The 18,086-nt window shown below is 41.5% G+C and overlaps 2 protein-coding genes across 3 annotated transcripts in view; both read left to right on the top strand.

Moving 5' to 3' along the window:
* The window catches only part of nrg2b (neuregulin 2b), a 70,224-nt gene extending 58,745 nt beyond the window's left edge, over positions 1-11,479 (top strand). For both annotated transcript variants that reach the window (XM_044362931.1, XM_044362930.1), the window contains exons 6-11: positions 11-113; positions 1,542-1,671; positions 2,797-2,924; positions 4,324-4,539; positions 7,151-7,334; positions 7,951-11,479. In XM_044362931.1, coding sequence (XP_044218866.1) covers positions 11-113; positions 1,542-1,671; positions 2,797-2,924; positions 4,324-4,539; positions 7,151-7,334; positions 7,951-8,427 — 1,238 coding nt within the window. In that variant the 3' untranslated portion in view covers positions 8,428-11,479. The remainder of the gene's footprint in view (positions 1-10; positions 114-1,541; positions 1,672-2,796; positions 2,925-4,323; positions 4,540-7,150; positions 7,335-7,950) is intronic.
* Positions 11,480-16,481: 5,002 nt separating this feature from the next.
* Positions 16,482-17,988, top strand: si:dkey-160o24.3 (N-acetyllactosaminide beta-1,3-N-acetylglucosaminyltransferase 2). Its single transcript, XM_044364091.1, has one exon. It carries the CDS (start codon positions 16,482-16,484, stop codon positions 17,862-17,864), a length of 1,383 nt encoding a protein of 460 aa, XP_044220026.1. The 3' UTR covers positions 17,865-17,988.
* Positions 17,989-18,086: the final 98 nt, after the last annotated feature.

The raw sequence follows: 18,086 nt of genomic DNA, 5'->3' as shown, positions 1-18,086 counted from the left end.
CCATCCACAGAGGCTGAGGAGCTCTACCAGAGGCGTGTGCTGACGATCACAGGCATCTGCGTGGCATTGTTGGTGGTTGGCATCGTTTGTGTGGTGGCCTACTGCAAAACCAAGTATGTGTCTTTAAAGGAAAGATAAACGACTCCTCATTTATGAAAGGCTCTAAACATTCAAAGTAACCCACTGTAAGAAAAAAATAGTAATGAGCTGCTTATTCTCTGCTGTAGAGCAGTGGTGGTAGAAGGTGTCAGATCCTTTTCTTCAGGAAAAAACTAAAAATACTCCACGTTTCCACATCACTCTTGTGTAAGTTGAATATTGGACTATGATTGGCTTCCTAACCAGTTGTGATGTCAGAAATCATGCTCGTAGGCTCGCCCCTTAAAATTGGACTTTCAATAAGCACTTTCAGCAGATGATTGTGAAAACATCCTTTTAGTGTCAAACTCTGCACATACATCATTCTGCACAGTGAAGCTCAGACATCCAACTGAAGGAACAAGAAGAAAGACACATTTTTGAGTGGAGGAGGACTTTAAGTAAAAGTACAGAAGTATTATGAGTGAAATGTACTAGTACTAGTATCAGAAGAAAAATACTCCCTGTGTCTGATATATTATTATATATGACTTTATTATATGATTATTAGATTGTAAAAGATGAACCAGTGTGTACGTAGCATTTTAGTATCGAGGTGAAGCTAGTTTTAACTATTTCATGCACAGTTAGGTAATTAAGTCCAGTGGTTCCCAACCTAGGGGTCATACCCCCTCCAAAGAGTCACCAGATAAATCTGAGGGGTCATGAGATGATTAATGGGGTAGGGAAAGAAGAAAAGACTACATTCTGTGACACAAATGTATGTTCATTTTTTTGGACCACATTTTAATCTTTGCTTTTTTGTAAAATATCTATAATTTGACCTCTTTGGTTTTGAACAGTAATGTAAAATGAGAAGTTTAGAGGAGAAATGTCTCTGGCACATAACTACACAGTTTTTTTGTAAGTGTTCACAAGCCAACAAGGTTTGAAACCACCACTAGAATAAAATGTAAATACTCATGTAAAGTACATGTACCTCATTATACTTAGTACAGTACTAAGTTACTATCTACTACTCATGTAGAGTGAAAAAACACTACCCCACATTCTCTTAGCTAAAAGACGTTTGTTTGTTCATTGGTTGGTTTGTTGGCTTGCCACATTGGCAGCATAAATTCATGCCAAATTCCCAATCACAAAATGTTAATCAAGGCCTTCTCTTATTAATTAAACCCAGCTGCTGATCATGGTGTAAGTTTTTATAATCAGAAACTTTGCTGTAGCTCCAATAAAGAGGCCAGCAGTGCCTTAATAGCATTGCTGCAACTGTAAAACGATCATATGATGAATAGAGTGCTAGCAAAAGAAGTAATGAAAGCTATGGACAGAGATAGACTGGATTTGTTAAAGAGCAATAGTAGCAAAAGGATATTAGTCACTCTCTCTTAGGGTTTGAGTTCAGATCACTTATTGTTTCTTCATCATCACCAACTCTCCAGGAAGCAGAGGAAGAAGATGCAGAGTCACCTACACCAGAACCAAAATCAGTGTGTGGAGCAACCCAACCGCATGCTGGCAAATGGGCCCAACCACCCCGGTCCTGGTCCCGAGGAGATTCCCATGGTTGACGTGAGTCCAAACAGTAGAAACACACAGCAGAGGCAGGTACAGATAATCCTGATGTCAGTATGAACCAAGAGACATGTTGAGGTCACCTCCAGACAACCTTGCACCTCATGTTGCAAGAAGTTTCTGAGAGGCAGAGCTGCTCTCGAGGCAGAAATAAATAAGTAACCACAGTTTTTTTTTTTGAAATTTCAACAGTTAAGTGGCCTGACTGAATGTCAAAGCAGGTGAAAGTTATAGTTAATGGCAATAGGGATATGTTTTATGATATTTCATAATATTAGCTTTTTAATTTTTTTTACTTTAGAAATAAATGAGGGAAATTAAGCATAAGCCATAAAGTCAAAAGCAGAAAGTTCTTAAGTTGGTGCCAAAGTGGGTGTGGTTGCCAATCTGTACCAGAGTCTCTAGGCATCAATGATTTTGTTTTAGCTCCTGATAGCCAACAAAAAAGTACAAGTCACATTATGAAACCTCCAGGCTGACTCCGCTTCCTGATCGAAGTGCACAGCCTCTGCTGAAATATAGCCTGATATATCAGAGCTTTAATTAAATATAACTGTCCTATAAATAGGATTTCGGTGTCAAAATGTTCAGAATACCCTCAGATATTCATTAATGCTAAAGTAGGGACAGAAAAAGAAAAAGACAGTAGAACTGGATGTCAACTTCACCAGAGCAAACCGCACAGGATGCCCGCAGAGCCTCTGTTGGTTCATGTGTCTTTATGTGAGGTGGCGTTACCCTGATGAAATCTGTTTATCTTTGGCACTCAGATTTAACTCCACCAAGGAGGTTCCTTTAGCCTCCCAAAGAGTCTCTATGTAAATAAAACTCTGATCCAGCAACAACACAGGGGAATATGGTGGCACATAACTGACAGACCTGAAAAAGAGGGCAGAATACACCTACCATCCTCTTTGAAACACAATGGGCATGAGTCAGCACAATATTGGCTGTGAAAACTGTGAAAAGAGAGAAGTGATAAGGAGTTATAACACATATGTACAGAGGAATATCCTCAAAGCCGTTGTATATTAATGTAAAATGTATAATTTTGTTATGAAAGCATAGTAAAAGTATTAAAACGTGTGTGTGTATGTATGTATGTGTGTGTGTGTTTTGCAGTACATCTCCAAGAGTGTCCCTACGACAGAGTGTGTGATCAGCCACGGAGCTGAGGGTGCAGGCAACTACGCAGGCAGCCGAATGTCTACCCGCTCCCACCACTCTACCACTGCCTCACATGCTTCCAGGTAGAACTGACACACACATATCCCTGCAAATGGGCATGTACACATATGCTAACATTGGAAGTATAGTTCTATAGTTCTTATTATTCTTTATACAATATCTTACAGGTTTGGTTGTCAGCAGTTTTCACGGGGAGCAATACATTGGTAGAAAGTAGTTCCAATAAATAACAGAGACAATGTTTCTGGAACAAAAATGAATTGTCAATTTCAGTCTTTTAAATGTAATTTTTCAATGCTTTCACACCACATACGAGATTCTGTTTAATCCAATGGAAGCAGAGACGATCATATAAAATGAAAACTATCTGCGTGACTAAGTACCACTAGAGCTAAGTAAGAAAATGGGTTTTTGTTATTTGGGTAAACTAATCCTTTAAATACAAGTTTTCAAAATCTTCCAATTAGGTGAGGTGAGGTAGGTTAACGTAGTCCAACTTGTTTCAAAAATGTTCTCAATTTACAGAAGTGCATCATTCCACAAATATAAAGATAATATCAAATGAGTCAAGAAGAGAAAACGTCTGGCAATCAAATCAGAAACTCACCACAGTGGCAGATTTGTCAGTCACATTACAAAATATAACATTTTAAAGATGTGTTACCAACATTTTCACAACTGGAGGGCAGAATATTGACTTTACAAACTTACTGCAGTGAGCTTATCGGGTTTCAATAGCTGACATGTTAGCCAAACAGTTGCCCAACTTTAACACATTCAACACACACAGAACAACATGACCATTTCAAGTCCAATTGGGATGTCTAACTTCTACAGTTTGTCTTTGATTTTCTTCACTTTGTCTCCTCACCATTTACTGCTGGACAGGTAGTGTAGCAGAGTTGGTTGTTGATTATGAGTGTGATTGGTAGTACTAACAGCTCTGACACATTACGTAGAGTAACTTGATTCAGTGGTTTAACAAAATGTAGTGATGTTATCTAGTTGCAATTGTGTTGTGCTCTTTTTACCACAAATTAAAAATCTGTATACCTCAGTGCTTGGAACTCACTGGGATCATTTTTATGTAAGGTAACATGAGGACAGGTATTGCTGTGGCACTAAATACATTGTTGATGGCCCACTGCGACTCAATGGTAGCGGAAACAATGAACTTTATAATGACATCGATGAAACTGTATTTAATGTGGATTGTCACATAATGGCTGGTACCCCAACCGGTTAGTATCAGTGCCAATACTGATCCAGCATATTGGATCAGTGTATCCCTATTAAAAGCAGTTGATTGTGCTTTAAGTACTTTAATATGTGTGCTTTAATAGACATTGACATAAAAGTGTTTTTGGCATTTTATTCTCTTTAGCCAGCCTCTGAATCCTCCTGCCTCCTCAGTGCTGTTGTAACCTTTTAAACTTGTTCTGCTAACACCCACACCTGCAGACACGAGGAGCAGACGTGGAGCATGGAGCGAACAGAGAGTATGAACTCAGACTGCCAGTCAGGTGGGCTGTCCAGCTCTGTGGGAACCAGTAAGTGCAGCAGCCCGGCATGTATGGCAAGGAGGGCTGCCCACTGGGGCTGTACGGACATGTCGGGACCGGGAATGCAGTACGGGGATTCCTACGACTCGCTAAGAGACTCACCTCACAGTGACAGGTAGGAAAGGTGGTAATGTGTGTCTCTGTGTGTGTGGTGATGGTGATGGTTTTGAGAGTTAACTCTCTGTCTTTATTCTTGACTCTACAACACTTTTGCTTTTTTTGTGTTTTTTGATGTTCTCTTTGGCGACCCCAAGTGGCAGAAAAAGTTTACTGTTACAAATTTTCTGAATGTTTGAAGGACTTCATTACCCAGATACCGTATATTGTAATGTGACGTTATACAGTAAATCAGTGTTATCTAGGTACCTAAATTTATTCTTCACGTTTAGTGGTAGTGCAGGTAGTAAAAAGATTTAAACATGATTTTTCTCTGTCTGAACAGTGCTCACTCATTTATATTGATATTTTGGATCTTGTTAGCAAAAGAAAATTCCACCCTTTGATACATATTTTGATAAAAATCAATCTGTGAAGGTCAGTAAGTAAACGAGAGTCTACAGCCATGCTAGGGGCTCTTTGAGGCTGACGCAGCTGTGCTTTGAGCTAATGGCTAATGAGATCTTAGCATGCTCACAATGACAAAACTAACATGCTGATATTAAGCAGGTATAATGTTTAGCATCTTTGTTTAGCATGTTAACATTCTTACACTTTCTAATTAGCACAAAACAAAGCACAGCTGAGGCTGATGGGCACATTAGTTTTGCAGGAATTTGGTCATAAATGAACATATTGGACAAATTGAAATTTTGACCTGAGGGTGGCACTAGGTAAAAAGTTGAGGGATCACCAACAGATGACAGACTTACATTGCCATCCCCTGAGCAATGCTGTTAGCATGGCTAAACAGTCATATTTGAGTTTTGTAGATAGACCATTTTATTTGGAAAATGTCTAGAGTGGTCAGCTGCTTTGTGTATCCCCACTCTGCTATTTACCTAGTTTCAAACAAATTTAGTCGCTAAAAGTAAGATAATTTGCCAAAAAAAAAAAAAAAAGGTTTGGATAGGAAAGATTTTAATGCATCCAAGATGTAATTCATGATAAGTTACAAATATTTTGGTGCTAAGTAAATTCTTTCAGGATTAGAATCTGGGATCTCTGCTGTGGCGAACCTGTGTTTTACCAACTTAGCTGGAGTGTGGTGCAGCAGTCGGACTCATACACTCTTCATAGCAGTGGTGGCACATGTGCAGTGATGTGTTTTTGAAATTCTTGGGACCGACTGAGTGGGTGGTCGAGGTCGCTCAGCAGTTAGCCCTGTCAGCTCTTTTCAAAAAGGTCCTGCATGCCAACTCGAGACAACAGGCTTCAGTGTCTCTGTTTGGAGTTTGTTCTCTCTGTGGGGGTGGCTGTGGCTCAGGAGGTGGAGCGGGTCGTCCACTAATCAGAAGATCGGCGGGTTGATTCTGGGCTCCTCCAGTCCACATGTGGAAGTGTCCTTGGGCAAGATACTTGTTGTCAAGCTGTACTCTTCTGTTGTCCTGGTCAGTTATGGAATATCCATAACAATACTGAACCCCAAATTACTCCCGATGGCTTTGCCATCGGTATGTGAGTGTGTGTGTGAATGATTAGATCCTCCTGATGAGCTGGTTGGCACCTTGCATGGCAGCCTCTGCCATCAGCATATGAATGTGTGTGAATGGGTGAATGTGGCTTGTAGTGTAAAAGCGCTTTGAGTGGTCGGAAGACTAGAGAGGCACTATGCAAGTGCAGTCCATTTATCATTTACCATTCTCTGTGTTTGTGTGGTTTTCATTTGGGTGCCCTGGTTTCCTCCCACAGCTCATGCAGGTTTACCTTGCGAGGCAGCTGGATTAACAAGATCACGACATCACAAGATCACACCAGACTCCATCTTGTCAGGCTTCAAGTTATGTGCTTGTGTCCGAACCACCGGTGGTTCAGACCAATCAGCATCCTATGAGGATTCTCGCGTGATCTCATGAATCCAGCTGCCTGGTAAGATGGTGATAGACGGTGATAGACAGATGGTTCATCCAATCACCTGCCAAGTATTTTTTGAAAGTGCCTGCCTTTTTCCAAACACTTTCCAAGCATGACTTCTTAGATGGTTCTGTGTAACAAACCATCAGGTTACATGCAGGTCAGATGGACTGGAAACACTTAACTGACTGCAGATGTAAGTGTGGTTGTTTATGTGTATGTGTTACTCCTGTGATTGAATGGCGACCTGTCCAGGGTGTACCCTTCCTCTTTCCCAGTGCATGCTGGGATAGGCTTACGTAAGAGGATAGGTTGCTTAGAAAATGGATTGATGGGATTGATACTGACCAGCTACTGCTATCAGTCCAAATCACAAAGCATCAGAGAGGTGTGTCTCCACTTTTCTACCCCGCTGATTCATCTTGTCTACGTTTGATGATGTGTATCGTAAGGTCACTGGCAATAAAACTACTGTACCTTAGTGCCAAATCAAAATACATATGAAATGTAGTTGTCATTAAACAGTGACAAGTGAAATTTTCATCCAGAGAGCTTGTTGCTGCACTTGTAAAGTTAGTGTATTCTGTCAACCAGATGTGATTCTCTGTTACATATGTGGGATAGCGTTGGTGGACTTTCTTACTTCAGTACATTTGTATGTCTAAAGTTTTGATTCAGACAGTGAAATAATCTGCTGTTATTTTTTCTCCATCCAGATATGTGTCTGCGCTGACCACGCCAGCGCGCCTGTCTCCGGTGGAGTTCCACTACCCCCCGCTGCCACCCCAGGTGCCCACCTTCCAGATCACTTCGCCCAACACAAGCCACGCCCTCTCCCTGCCCCCCGCCGCTGCCGCCTACCACAGAGATGACGACCAGCCACTGCTACGTTGCCCTGATGTACGTACACAAATTTAGTACATACATACCAGGAACTGTCATGTGATTAGAGCAGCATTGTGACATGACAACAGTTAAAGGATAAGGCTGGTGATGTTCTGTATTTTTTTTCACTGTCAACAAATCCCACCAAGGACATAAATCTTTCAAAGCTGGTTGTGAATATATACCAGTAAATAGTATATTTTTGGGAACTAATTTCAGCTGTGGATTTGGTGCTTTAGTAAATATTTTCTGAAGGGTGTGGGATTGAATCAAAATAAACTACAGTACCCATGTTCATGGTAATGAAGGAACATGTCACCCAGTGCAACAACATGGCACATTTTTGATTTGTTTTTGGACAACAGTGGAGGTCAATGGCACAGAGGAATAAGCTGTGTATATTTGGCTACACAGACTATTAAGAAGGATCAGTTGATTGTTTGTTTTGGTCTTTTCATGGGATTTGTCACAATAAGAATGTCACCAGACATATCCTTTAAACCTGATGGTCTACGTCCATGTATTGGCATCCACCCTGCTGACGAAACCCACTGACAAACACACACTTTCATCCAGTTTAGTGGAGTGATGTAGATTCTAAAAAATCCTGCTCTCTGTTTTACGTTTTTAGGATGGAAGTTTATACAGGCAGCCCCGGCGTCCGCGGCGACCCTACCTGACAGAGAGCACAGGAAGTCTACCATCCAGCCCCTACCGTCTCCCTGATGACGAGGCCTACGAGACCACCCAGGAGTACGCCTCTTCACGGGAACCCATCCGGAGTCGGCGCCGCCCGCGACGCAACCGCCTCAACGGACACATCTCTCAGCGGTCAGTGGGCCTACGGGACTACAGCTCGCAGAGCTTCAGCCAGTCAGAGGAGGAAGAGGAAGAGGAGGAGGAAGAGGACACTCACGGGGAGAGCACACCTTTCCTTAGTATGCAGAACATGAACGTGGACCTGCCCTTAACCGTCCCGGGTTTCCGTTCGTCATCGGGTGCGGACACACGGACTCACCGCGGGCTGAGTCGGCCGGGGACGCGCAGCAACGGGCAGAGTCGCGGCTCCCAGTCGCAACGCTCCAAGGCTGACAACATGCCCCTTTAAGACTTAAGACCTCCCCCCTACACCCACCCATACACCCCTGCCACCCCCCACCCCCTCCACCTCACATACTCCCCTTCCTCCTACACACAACCAGTGGACTAGAGACCTGCACCTAGGAGAAATATTTTTATTTTGTATAACAGACAGATATTCTAAACAAATGAAATATTTATTTTCATTTCAGCAAAAATTGTCTACTAGCTAACAGCAAAGACTTTTTTTATAACGGGGGGGAAATATTTATATGTAAAGTTTTTTGATTTACAGCATTATGAGAGATGAAAAAATAAGAGAATTACGTGCCAATTTTTTCACGAGTTAGATAAATAGAATAATATTGTGGTGCCTTTTGCTGTATGCTGAAGTCGGAGGTCCCATTGAGTTTTTGTAGCCTTTCTTATAAAGACTCCTCGTTTTTATAGAGACCAACCCTCTTCCTTCCTTTTGCTTTGGTTTTTTCTCTGATTTGGGATCTTCCTCTTTTTGAACTGTGATCTGATTATGTCATCATGCAATATTGATTCCTCCTGTGTAAAAGGTGTCTGTTTACATGAGTATGATCCACGCGATGCGCTCGTTTCACAGGGACATTTAGTCACTGACGCAACCGGATGTGTAGGGTAGTTTTCTCGGATGATTTTTGGATGAATCTTTCCAGATGAACACACATCGTTCATTTATGTCCTCGTTCGCTGCCTGTCAGTCATTTGTTGTTATTTCTGTGAAGACAAGAGTGTTAGGGAGCTGTTGAGGGAAAGTGACCTCAGATTCCTGTGTAGGTGTTCAGGGTGCTGCCATGTGACTGGTGGTGTTTGCAATGTGTGTGTGTGTGTGTGTGTGTGTGTGTGTGTGTATGTGTGTGTGTGCCTGTATGCAGTCTGTACACCTCATGAAGCCTCATTTGGTTGGCGCCTCCGTTCACCTTCGAGGGTGTGGTCTCTTGTTTGACTGACATGCTCCTCCCACCAATCCTCACGCTGCCAGAAGCTCCATTGCACTGTAAGAACCTCCCTCCGTGAGCAGTCATTGGCCAGGGAGCTGCCGATCCAAACCGACCTAACCAATCCAGTTGTAATCCAGCCTGACTCTGGCCTCCCGTGGACTGCCCAGCCCGCCCGTTTCCTATGCCAGCAGCTTAGAGCCGCACTGTGTCTCAGGACTTCCCCATCACATCACAGCCAAAAGACTCAAGCAGAGAGAGCACGTCATCTCAGTCACAGTTCAGTCCGCAGGCCAGATCCACATCCCCTCACTCTCCTTCCTGTCCGTCCGTCAGCTTTGTTGCGTTCACTCGTGGCCATGATTAAGGGAGTGTTGGTAAAAACTCTTGAAATCAGAAGGGAGATTCAGTTACTTTCTTTTTTTTACTTCAAAAGGTTGTGTGTACGTGTGTAAGTGGGCATGTGTGTAGTGTGTGGGTCACAATGATGACGATGATGATGATGATGATGATGACGAAAAAATGATGTTGAGACCACATCTGTTCGCTCTGATGCAGGGGCGTAGCTAGGAAATCTGGGCCCCCTGAGAGGAAAATGATCTGGGTTCCCCCCTTTCTTTTTTGTACTAATATAATCCTACTGGAAACTTTACGGGCCCTCTCCAGCTGTGGGGCCCTAGAATTGTCACCACCTTTCACCCCACTAGCGACGGCACTGCTCTGATGGGGGGGAAAAAAGTGCTTGCATTAAGGGTGCAGGTTCCCACTGCTAGAGAGTGAGTTGTTGAGTCTGATTCTACTTTTTATTTAGCTCACAGCCAAACAGTGGTATATGATAATACTGATTACTGCATCCTTGATTTGCATTCCTATACTTTTATTGATTGAACTTACTTTGCTTGGTCATATTGACTGAATGATCTGTTACATGTCTGTCTCTGTCTGCCCCTTTCACCTCGCATCGCCTCGTCCCCTCACCTTCATGTCTTTCTTACCCCCTTACCGACCTTCAGAAGCAACTAGCGTTGGATGAATCGAGGCCCCATCTCCTGACGAGTACATATTACTGAACAGCACACTAACAGTAGGCTGATCATGTCAGAAACTCTTCCACTTCAGATATATACATCGGGTTTAGAGACCCTTTCAAGTTCACTGAGGAAAATGTGTCAGATACAATATATGTCCCTGTTAGAGTTAATTTTCAATACGTAGAGTTGTTTTCGGTTTGTTTTCTTTTGTTCACACAGGAGATGCATGGATCACAGATGTAGAGAGTATCTTAAAAATGACGAGGAACCCCTCAGATTCAGGGGAATCATACTAGAATTATATAAAAACATTATTTGGGTTCATGGCCCAAAGGTCTGGTTAGTTTTGTCTTACTATCACTGTAATCAATCTGGGATTTGCAATGTGGAAATACTGCAAGTGAGGGTAGTGTGCTTCTAGAGCTAGTTGAATTGTTAACACCCCCCGCCCTCTTTCTCCTCACCCTGCACTCCCCCCTGCCCTGTACATACACATACATACTTATATTATACACACCCCATACATAATGAAGCACACACACATACACACACACACACGCACACACACACACACACACACACACCAAGCCCTTCCATGTTTGTGTTTGTCAAGCAGTTTGCCTTTGTCTTTTTTACCTCCCGACTCCCTCTCTCCTCTTTCCCTCCCCCTCCCTTCCTTCCCCCCTTTTCCTCTTCCTCGTCCTCGTCCTCCTCCTCCTCCTCCTCCTCGTCCTCCTCCTCCTCCTCTCCTCTCCTCTCACTCCCAAACCCCCACCCCCTGCATGTCCTAGTGGTACTGGTAGTTGGGTGCATGGAAAAAGCAGCAAGCAAATCGTTTTTCCACTCGGTGAAAAAAATAAAAATGTGTCTTCATTTTAACATTCAGCAATAAATCCCCTTCTCTTCATGTCCATCATTCTTGGAATATGCTAGAAGATTTTTTGCAAGTTTTATCAAAAACATACTACTTGTAAAAGAAGAAAAATCCCAAACCACCCCTTCATATGAAAAATAAAACTTTATTCCTACCATTTTGAAACAGTCCTGTCATCTTTGTAGCAAATAAAACAGTTGTTTCTTGTTTTGTTTTTTTCTGAGAGCTCCGACTCATCATCGGTGCCTTTTTTTTGGAAAGAAGTCGTGAAAATCAAGAAAGAAGTGCACCAGCTATACGGTAGGAGTCAGAGTTGCACAGATAGGAACACTAGATGGCAGCATTGACTTTATCTATAGTTTGATGTGTCTATAATTTGAATGATGGTCACTTGTGTGTGTGTGTTAGTTATGGAAAAGAAATTATGTTACACATAGAATATTACTTTTAATATTTAATGCTGCTTCAAAATGTTTTTTTTAAATTTTATTATTATATGTTTTACAAAATGTTAAATAATGGCTAATTGTAGAGTATGATACCTTTGTTCAAACAGACCTATATCACAGCAGACATTTTGTCATAGCAGGAACAGCACAGGTGTGAATGATAATGTTAATTAAGGCTGCATTTTATTCAGCTTTACCACTTCCAGGGCCCTGATATTGACTGAGCCCTTGTTCATGTTATTAGCTACATCTGTGCTTTTCCTGCTCTGACAAGTCAAAATGTCTATACCTATAATCAGTCTGTAGTCTGTGATAGTTTGTTTGAATCAATATTTTATAGATGTAAACGGAAAATGTTCAATCTAATGGATTATGTTGTGGGTTATTTTTCTTAAAAAAGATACAAAGTGGTATGTGACGAAGTACATTTTTAAAGCTACTTTCACACACTAGCTGATGACAAACTTGGATGAGCACAACTGAGGAGTGTTTTAGTTCTTCACTGCTCTTTACCTCTCAACACCTCCTCCCTCCCCACACTATAATGCATTACCCCTTCAGACTGTAACGGCATCTGATATATCATACTCAAGTCACAGTTCGACATTTTTCAAGCATTTTTGCCTTTATTAGGTGGTAGACAGCTGGCTTGAAATGACTTGGAGAGAGACATGTAGGATGACATGCAACAAAAGTCTCTGGCCAGACTCAAACCAGGGATGTTACAATAATGTGGTCAACATCTTAAACCGTTAGGCCACCAGGATTTTTCATTGTAACGTCCCCATCAGACAACTCAGAATCATTTTGAATGAAAAACACTGTAGCAGTATTGAGATGCATCATCCCTTTGGTTGGTCAAAACAAGAACAAAGATGTCTGAAAAGCACTTTTAAAGACACTGGAATTATTATGTCCACAGGAAGACATATTTGTTTACTTTTGTCCATCTTCACATAATCAAAGTGACCAAATCACAGTAATATAGCTAATCCACCATGTAAACAATATAAACCCAAATAGCTACAACCTGAGTTCAAATTATTTATAAAGTCTGCATATAGGTACAAACTTTCCCCCTCATATTTAATATACAGTACTATGCAAAAGTTTTAGGCACCAAAATTAAAGTGAGGATGCTTTCAAAAATAATGCTATGTATAGTTTTTATTTATTACTTAGCTTCGAACAAAGTTCAGTAAAGAGAAAATAACTAAATCAAATCAGTATTTGGTGTGATCACACTTTGCCTTTAAAAATGGCACCAGTTCTCCTCGGTACGCTTGTGCACAATATTTCAAGTTTCTTGGCAGGTTGGTTGTTCCAAGCATCTTGGAGAACAAGTTTCTGTTCTTCTGTGCATTTAGGTTACTCAGTTGGTTCTATCTTTATGTAATCCCAGACTGACTCCATGATGTTGAGATCACGCCTCTGTGGGGGGGGTGACCCTAAAACTTTTGCACAGTGTATATATCATAGATGAGATTCAAAACAGTAGATATATGGAGCGAATTACACACTCATGATGAAAAAAAGGAACAAGAACACACACACACACACACACACACACACACACACACACACACACACAAACACACACTATAGCTGTAACACAAATACCAAAGAAACTTGTATGACCAGTTGTCACCTCAAAGCCTGCTCATTTCTACAGTGGATTCCAAACAAAACGTCACCAACCTTTGTGCATGCACAGTTCACTATTGTGACTCACAGACTGGGACCTCCAACAAACTATACTATATATGATTATATATACTATATACAATAATTATATATAACTATACTATAGATCAGGTGGGATTGATGATTTGTGTGTGTGTGTTCTTGTGTGAGAGAGAATTTCACAATGGAATGAAACCAAATGGATTTAATAATGCATCCACCTGGTAGTTATGAAGTAATAATCAATAAAAACGGACCATATTTGTGTCACAATAACTCAACTACATTATTGTTTGAAGAGTTCCTCAATGAAGAGTTGAGTTGGAAAGTTTGCTCTTTGAATTCTGGGTTTACAGCTCTTTCCAGGTTTTTAACTGCATCAACCAGTTTAAAGCTTTGAACAGGCTTAAACCTCTAGAAAAAGCTAGTAACTGGACCTTGAGTTAAGGTTATTTTTCAGTATAAACATCAATAACCCTGGTTTAACATCAAACTTTTTCAGGTACTTAACTACCAGAGTGTTATGTGTCAGTATAATAACCCCCTGTCCATAACTAACTATTCTAGCAATCAACAACTGATTTGTAATGTTTAGCAGTTCAGATACCCAGCACCAAAGACATTAATTAGTCACTCTATATTGCTGATTTTATTTGACTGTTTTTCTTTGTTCTGTCAAAAGTGAGCAGGAGGGCAGAAAACATGCAGCGAAACTAGAAGCTGCTGCTGCTGTTACTTTTCTTGCTGATCATTTGCAGCAGATTGGACTAAAACTGCTGGCATCAAATGACAACTGGATGGTATAGATCACCAACGTCAGAAGTCTTACAACATCAAGGTTTCATGCACCAGACACACCCCAGGAATTTCATGCAGGCCCTCCTCACAAATCCAGTTTAACCTGACGACTGGAGGGCTTTGGGGTGACGAGTCTCTGTGATAACGTCACTTTGAATGTCTCTGGGGAGAGATCTATGCTCATCACCACGGGCACCTCTTCATGTTTTAAAATGTGAGAGTAAACTTGGAAAGATACATAATTGGCAGGGAGATCTGGGGGGTAATTTAAGTAATTTTAAACAAATTTCCTACATTTCTACACAATCTAACCTCTTGGATTAAGTCAAGAAACAGCTACCTGCACTAGTCTAGATTAGTTAGATTGAGGATGCTATGAAAACCAGGAATGCATCAAGAACAGTTTATAATTGGGTGGATCAGGACATTAAATGATAATAAGAAGAATGGCTATTTCATATTTGAAATTATATTTATGAAAACATTATGTAGCCTAAAATGGTAGCAAGTTGCAGGCTACTAGGCCATCTTCAAGGTCAAACAAGGACAAACAATTTATATAAATGAAATAGTCTTACAACTCATCACAATATGATTTGGACAATTAAACCTGGTTAAACAATGTTAAATCTGAGGGTTGTTAATCTCAATACTTCTTTGGCCATCCTCAAAGTTTAACAATTGCAATTTGGATGAATGAAATGACCTTACAACTAACCCAAAAACCATTTATTGGGAATCATAGGACAGTTTCAGAGCGACAGAGACACACAGCGTCCCTGCAACCATAGTAACTCACTCTCTCTCTTGCCTGCCTGTGTGTGGCGTGAGAGGAGGGGGAGAAATGCTGACTGAAATTACTCTGAGCGGCATTCATGGGAATAAATTACAATATAATAGATTTGTAATAATACCACTTTGTACAGGAGGAAGCTGCTCACCTGCAGTTAATCTGTGTTTGAAAGATACAGGTGTTCATCAGCTGCTAGACCTCTTCTGTAGGGGTTTCACACAACTATTGTGTATAAGATGGGAGATGGATGTAATACAATAGGTTGACACTATAGAGTAACAGTTATATGACGAGAGAATCCTATTTCACTAAATGTGCAGCCACTAAGCTCACATTCATTGCAGAAAAAGCAGCAAGAATATCAAGAGTCGGTAACATATAGTTAAAGGTTGAGTGATAGGATCAGTTTGCTTTAGATTAGATCTCCCATTTGTGGCTGATTCTGCAGCCACTGATTACTAATGAAACGGCAACATATCCTTCCTATTTGCTCTCTTTCTGCAGTGGGAGTATCCCTTGTGCACACACACGCCTGTCTGAGTCTTCTATGTAAAGCTTCTCTGATGAACCTTTGTCGTTGTACAGGCAAATCCCCAGGAGCATCAACAGCCCAAGTAGTTTAAGCTTGGAAAAAAAAGAGCAGTGACTGACTTCCTGGACTATGTTTGGTTCTTGTTGAGGAGAGAACTTTCTTTTCTTTAATTCTTACTGAGAAATGAGGCAATAATGGAGATTACTAGCATGGGCCACCAACCTTGCTTTTCAATGCGTTTGAGTATTCAGTGAATGAAGAAACCTTCAATTAAACCAGGTGAGTCACAAAAATTGCTGAGTGTTTTTATATTTCATTTATATTTCAGCTCATAAAAAGAGGAGGATGTCATCTCGTTAAATGACTAAGCTGTAATAAACTGTATAATGACTATAATTATCAATATGATACAGTGAGGTTATTATTAACCTATGGTTACATCTGCTGATATAACTGTATTTGACTCATGGGCCAAACTCTCTGAAACTCTCTTCTCATCCTTTTAGACGTAGTTCTGGACCTTTTAGTTGTATTTCATGATATGTCTAAGCCCAGTTGTTACTGAATTGTAGATGTAGAAGTCCTTAAAGTGCTCAGAAAACTTGAAATTTCAATATTTACAATTCCATTACAACTCAATCTGCTGATGAAGAATATGTGATACAATTGAAAGCTCCAGAACAGCTACTAAATGGATGTTTTGGTGACATTTTGTTATCTAGCCTTTTTCTCTGTCATTGCTTTCTTTTACCCTCTCGTCTCTTCTTCCCTCTCTGTCATGGCTTCTCCTGACTGTTTTTTCTGTCCTCATACAAACCAACGGAGCTTTCAGAAGATATGATAGATTTGATGTTTATATTACATATTTTATGTTTTGATATTCAAAAAACATCTCTGTTTAGACAGATTTGAGGTTTGTCAAAACTAACATAGTGTTTGTGCTTTTGCAGTTGAATGGCGCGGTGTTACTGTCGCTGGCGTAACCTGTTAATCTGTGTATGCGGTCCATGCATCTGCCTGGCCCTGCTGTTCATCTATGTCGCTGTCATGTTGTGTTTGAGCTTGAACAGCACAGGAATGCCAACAGTCTTGAATCCTCTTCACTTTGTGGCCTCAGGAACTTTTAGTAATGGGAGCTTTGCCCCACTGCCTAAAACTTTCTGGGAGTTCCACCTGCATGGAAATGCCTTTTGGAACCGACTACAGCTGGCCATCGACCGCCATTTCAACCCCATCCTGCGTTCCAAAAACACCAAAAAGGGATTTGAAAGCAGCATCGTTAATGATTCCCTACTGAAGCAAAGTTTCTCTGAAGTTACTAACTTGGACAGCACGAGGAGAGACTTTTACAAGCTGCCAGAGCTGATGCGAGACTTTGTGGTACACATGAACAGGAGGGACTATCCAGTCCTCCTTCACCCAGATGCAGTATGTGGAGCTGGGGCAAAAGATGAGAAGGAGCCCCCACTGCTTCTTCTAGCCATCAAGACGACAGAGCTGAACTTCAAGAACCGACAAGCCATCCGAAGGACCTGGGGTCAGGAGGGTTGGGTGGCAGGACAGAGGAGGAACAGCAGCAGAGGAAAAGCAGATGGAGGATACGTCCGCAGGGTGTTCCTGCTAGGAAAAGAGAACCCTCAGGAGCTGGGCGTGGATGTGTCTCATCTACTGCAGTTGGAGAGTAAGCGTTATGGAGACATTCTGCAGTGGGATTTCAGTGACACATTTTTCAACCTCACCTTGAAGGATGTGCTCTTCTGGAGCTGGTTCTCAGATGTTTGCGACCAGACTCGCTTCGTCTTTAAGGGGGATGACGACGTCTTCGTCAACACACCGAGAATGATATCCTTCCTCCAGGACCAGCTGAGGAAACCACAAGCTGACAAGGCTATGAATGACTTCATGGTCGGAGATGTCATAGGAGCGGCATTACCCAATCGAGTCGACAAGTCCAAGTACTTCGTCCCAGACAGCTTCTACAAGGGCATCTATCCTACATATGCAGGCGGGGGAGGGGTGGTGTACTCAGGCCTGCTGGCCAAACGCCTACACAACGTATCTAAAAGAATTCACCTGTTCCCCATTGACGATGTTTTTGTAGGGATGTGTATGGTTCGGCTTAACGCACACCCCATCCACCACCCTGCCTTCCTTACATTTGACTTTCCTGACAAGGATGAGGAGAAGCTGTGTGCGTACCACAGAATCTTACTGGTCCACAAACGAAGCCCCACCCAGATGGTTAAACTGTGGGCAGACATGAAAAAGAAACAGAGACGGTGTTGGGGTGTGCCCCTGAGGGCGGCAGACAAGAAGGAAAACAAAAAAAAACTGTAAGAATATCTAACGTGATTTACGGCAAAGTTTTTCTATTGTAGATTTATTGCCACGATAATGTGATGAACATCTCAATGAGCTTCTGTCAGATGTGAAAAGGTGTCAACTCGTGTATGTATTTATTTACTTAAGGTATCCATGTTCTGGGGTTCAATAAATCTTGCACTGTGACAAAGTCACACAATGATAACATCAGTAGCTATGACTATGATTTATTGTTTA

Source organism: Thunnus albacares, chromosome 10 (genome assembly GCF_914725855.1).
Source record: "Thunnus albacares chromosome 10, fThuAlb1.1, whole genome shotgun sequence".
Lineage (NCBI taxonomy): Eukaryota > Metazoa > Chordata > Actinopteri > Scombriformes > Scombridae > Thunnus > Thunnus albacares.
The sequence above is the reverse complement of the archived record's forward strand: the minus strand, read 5'-3'. Positions and strand labels throughout refer to the sequence as shown.

What these genes read in the sequence shown, in the direction of transcription:
- si:dkey-160o24.3 (XM_044364091.1), top strand. Translation starts at nt 16,482, where the DNA reads ATGGCGCGGTGTTACTGTCGCTGGCGTAACCTGTTAATCTGTGTATGC.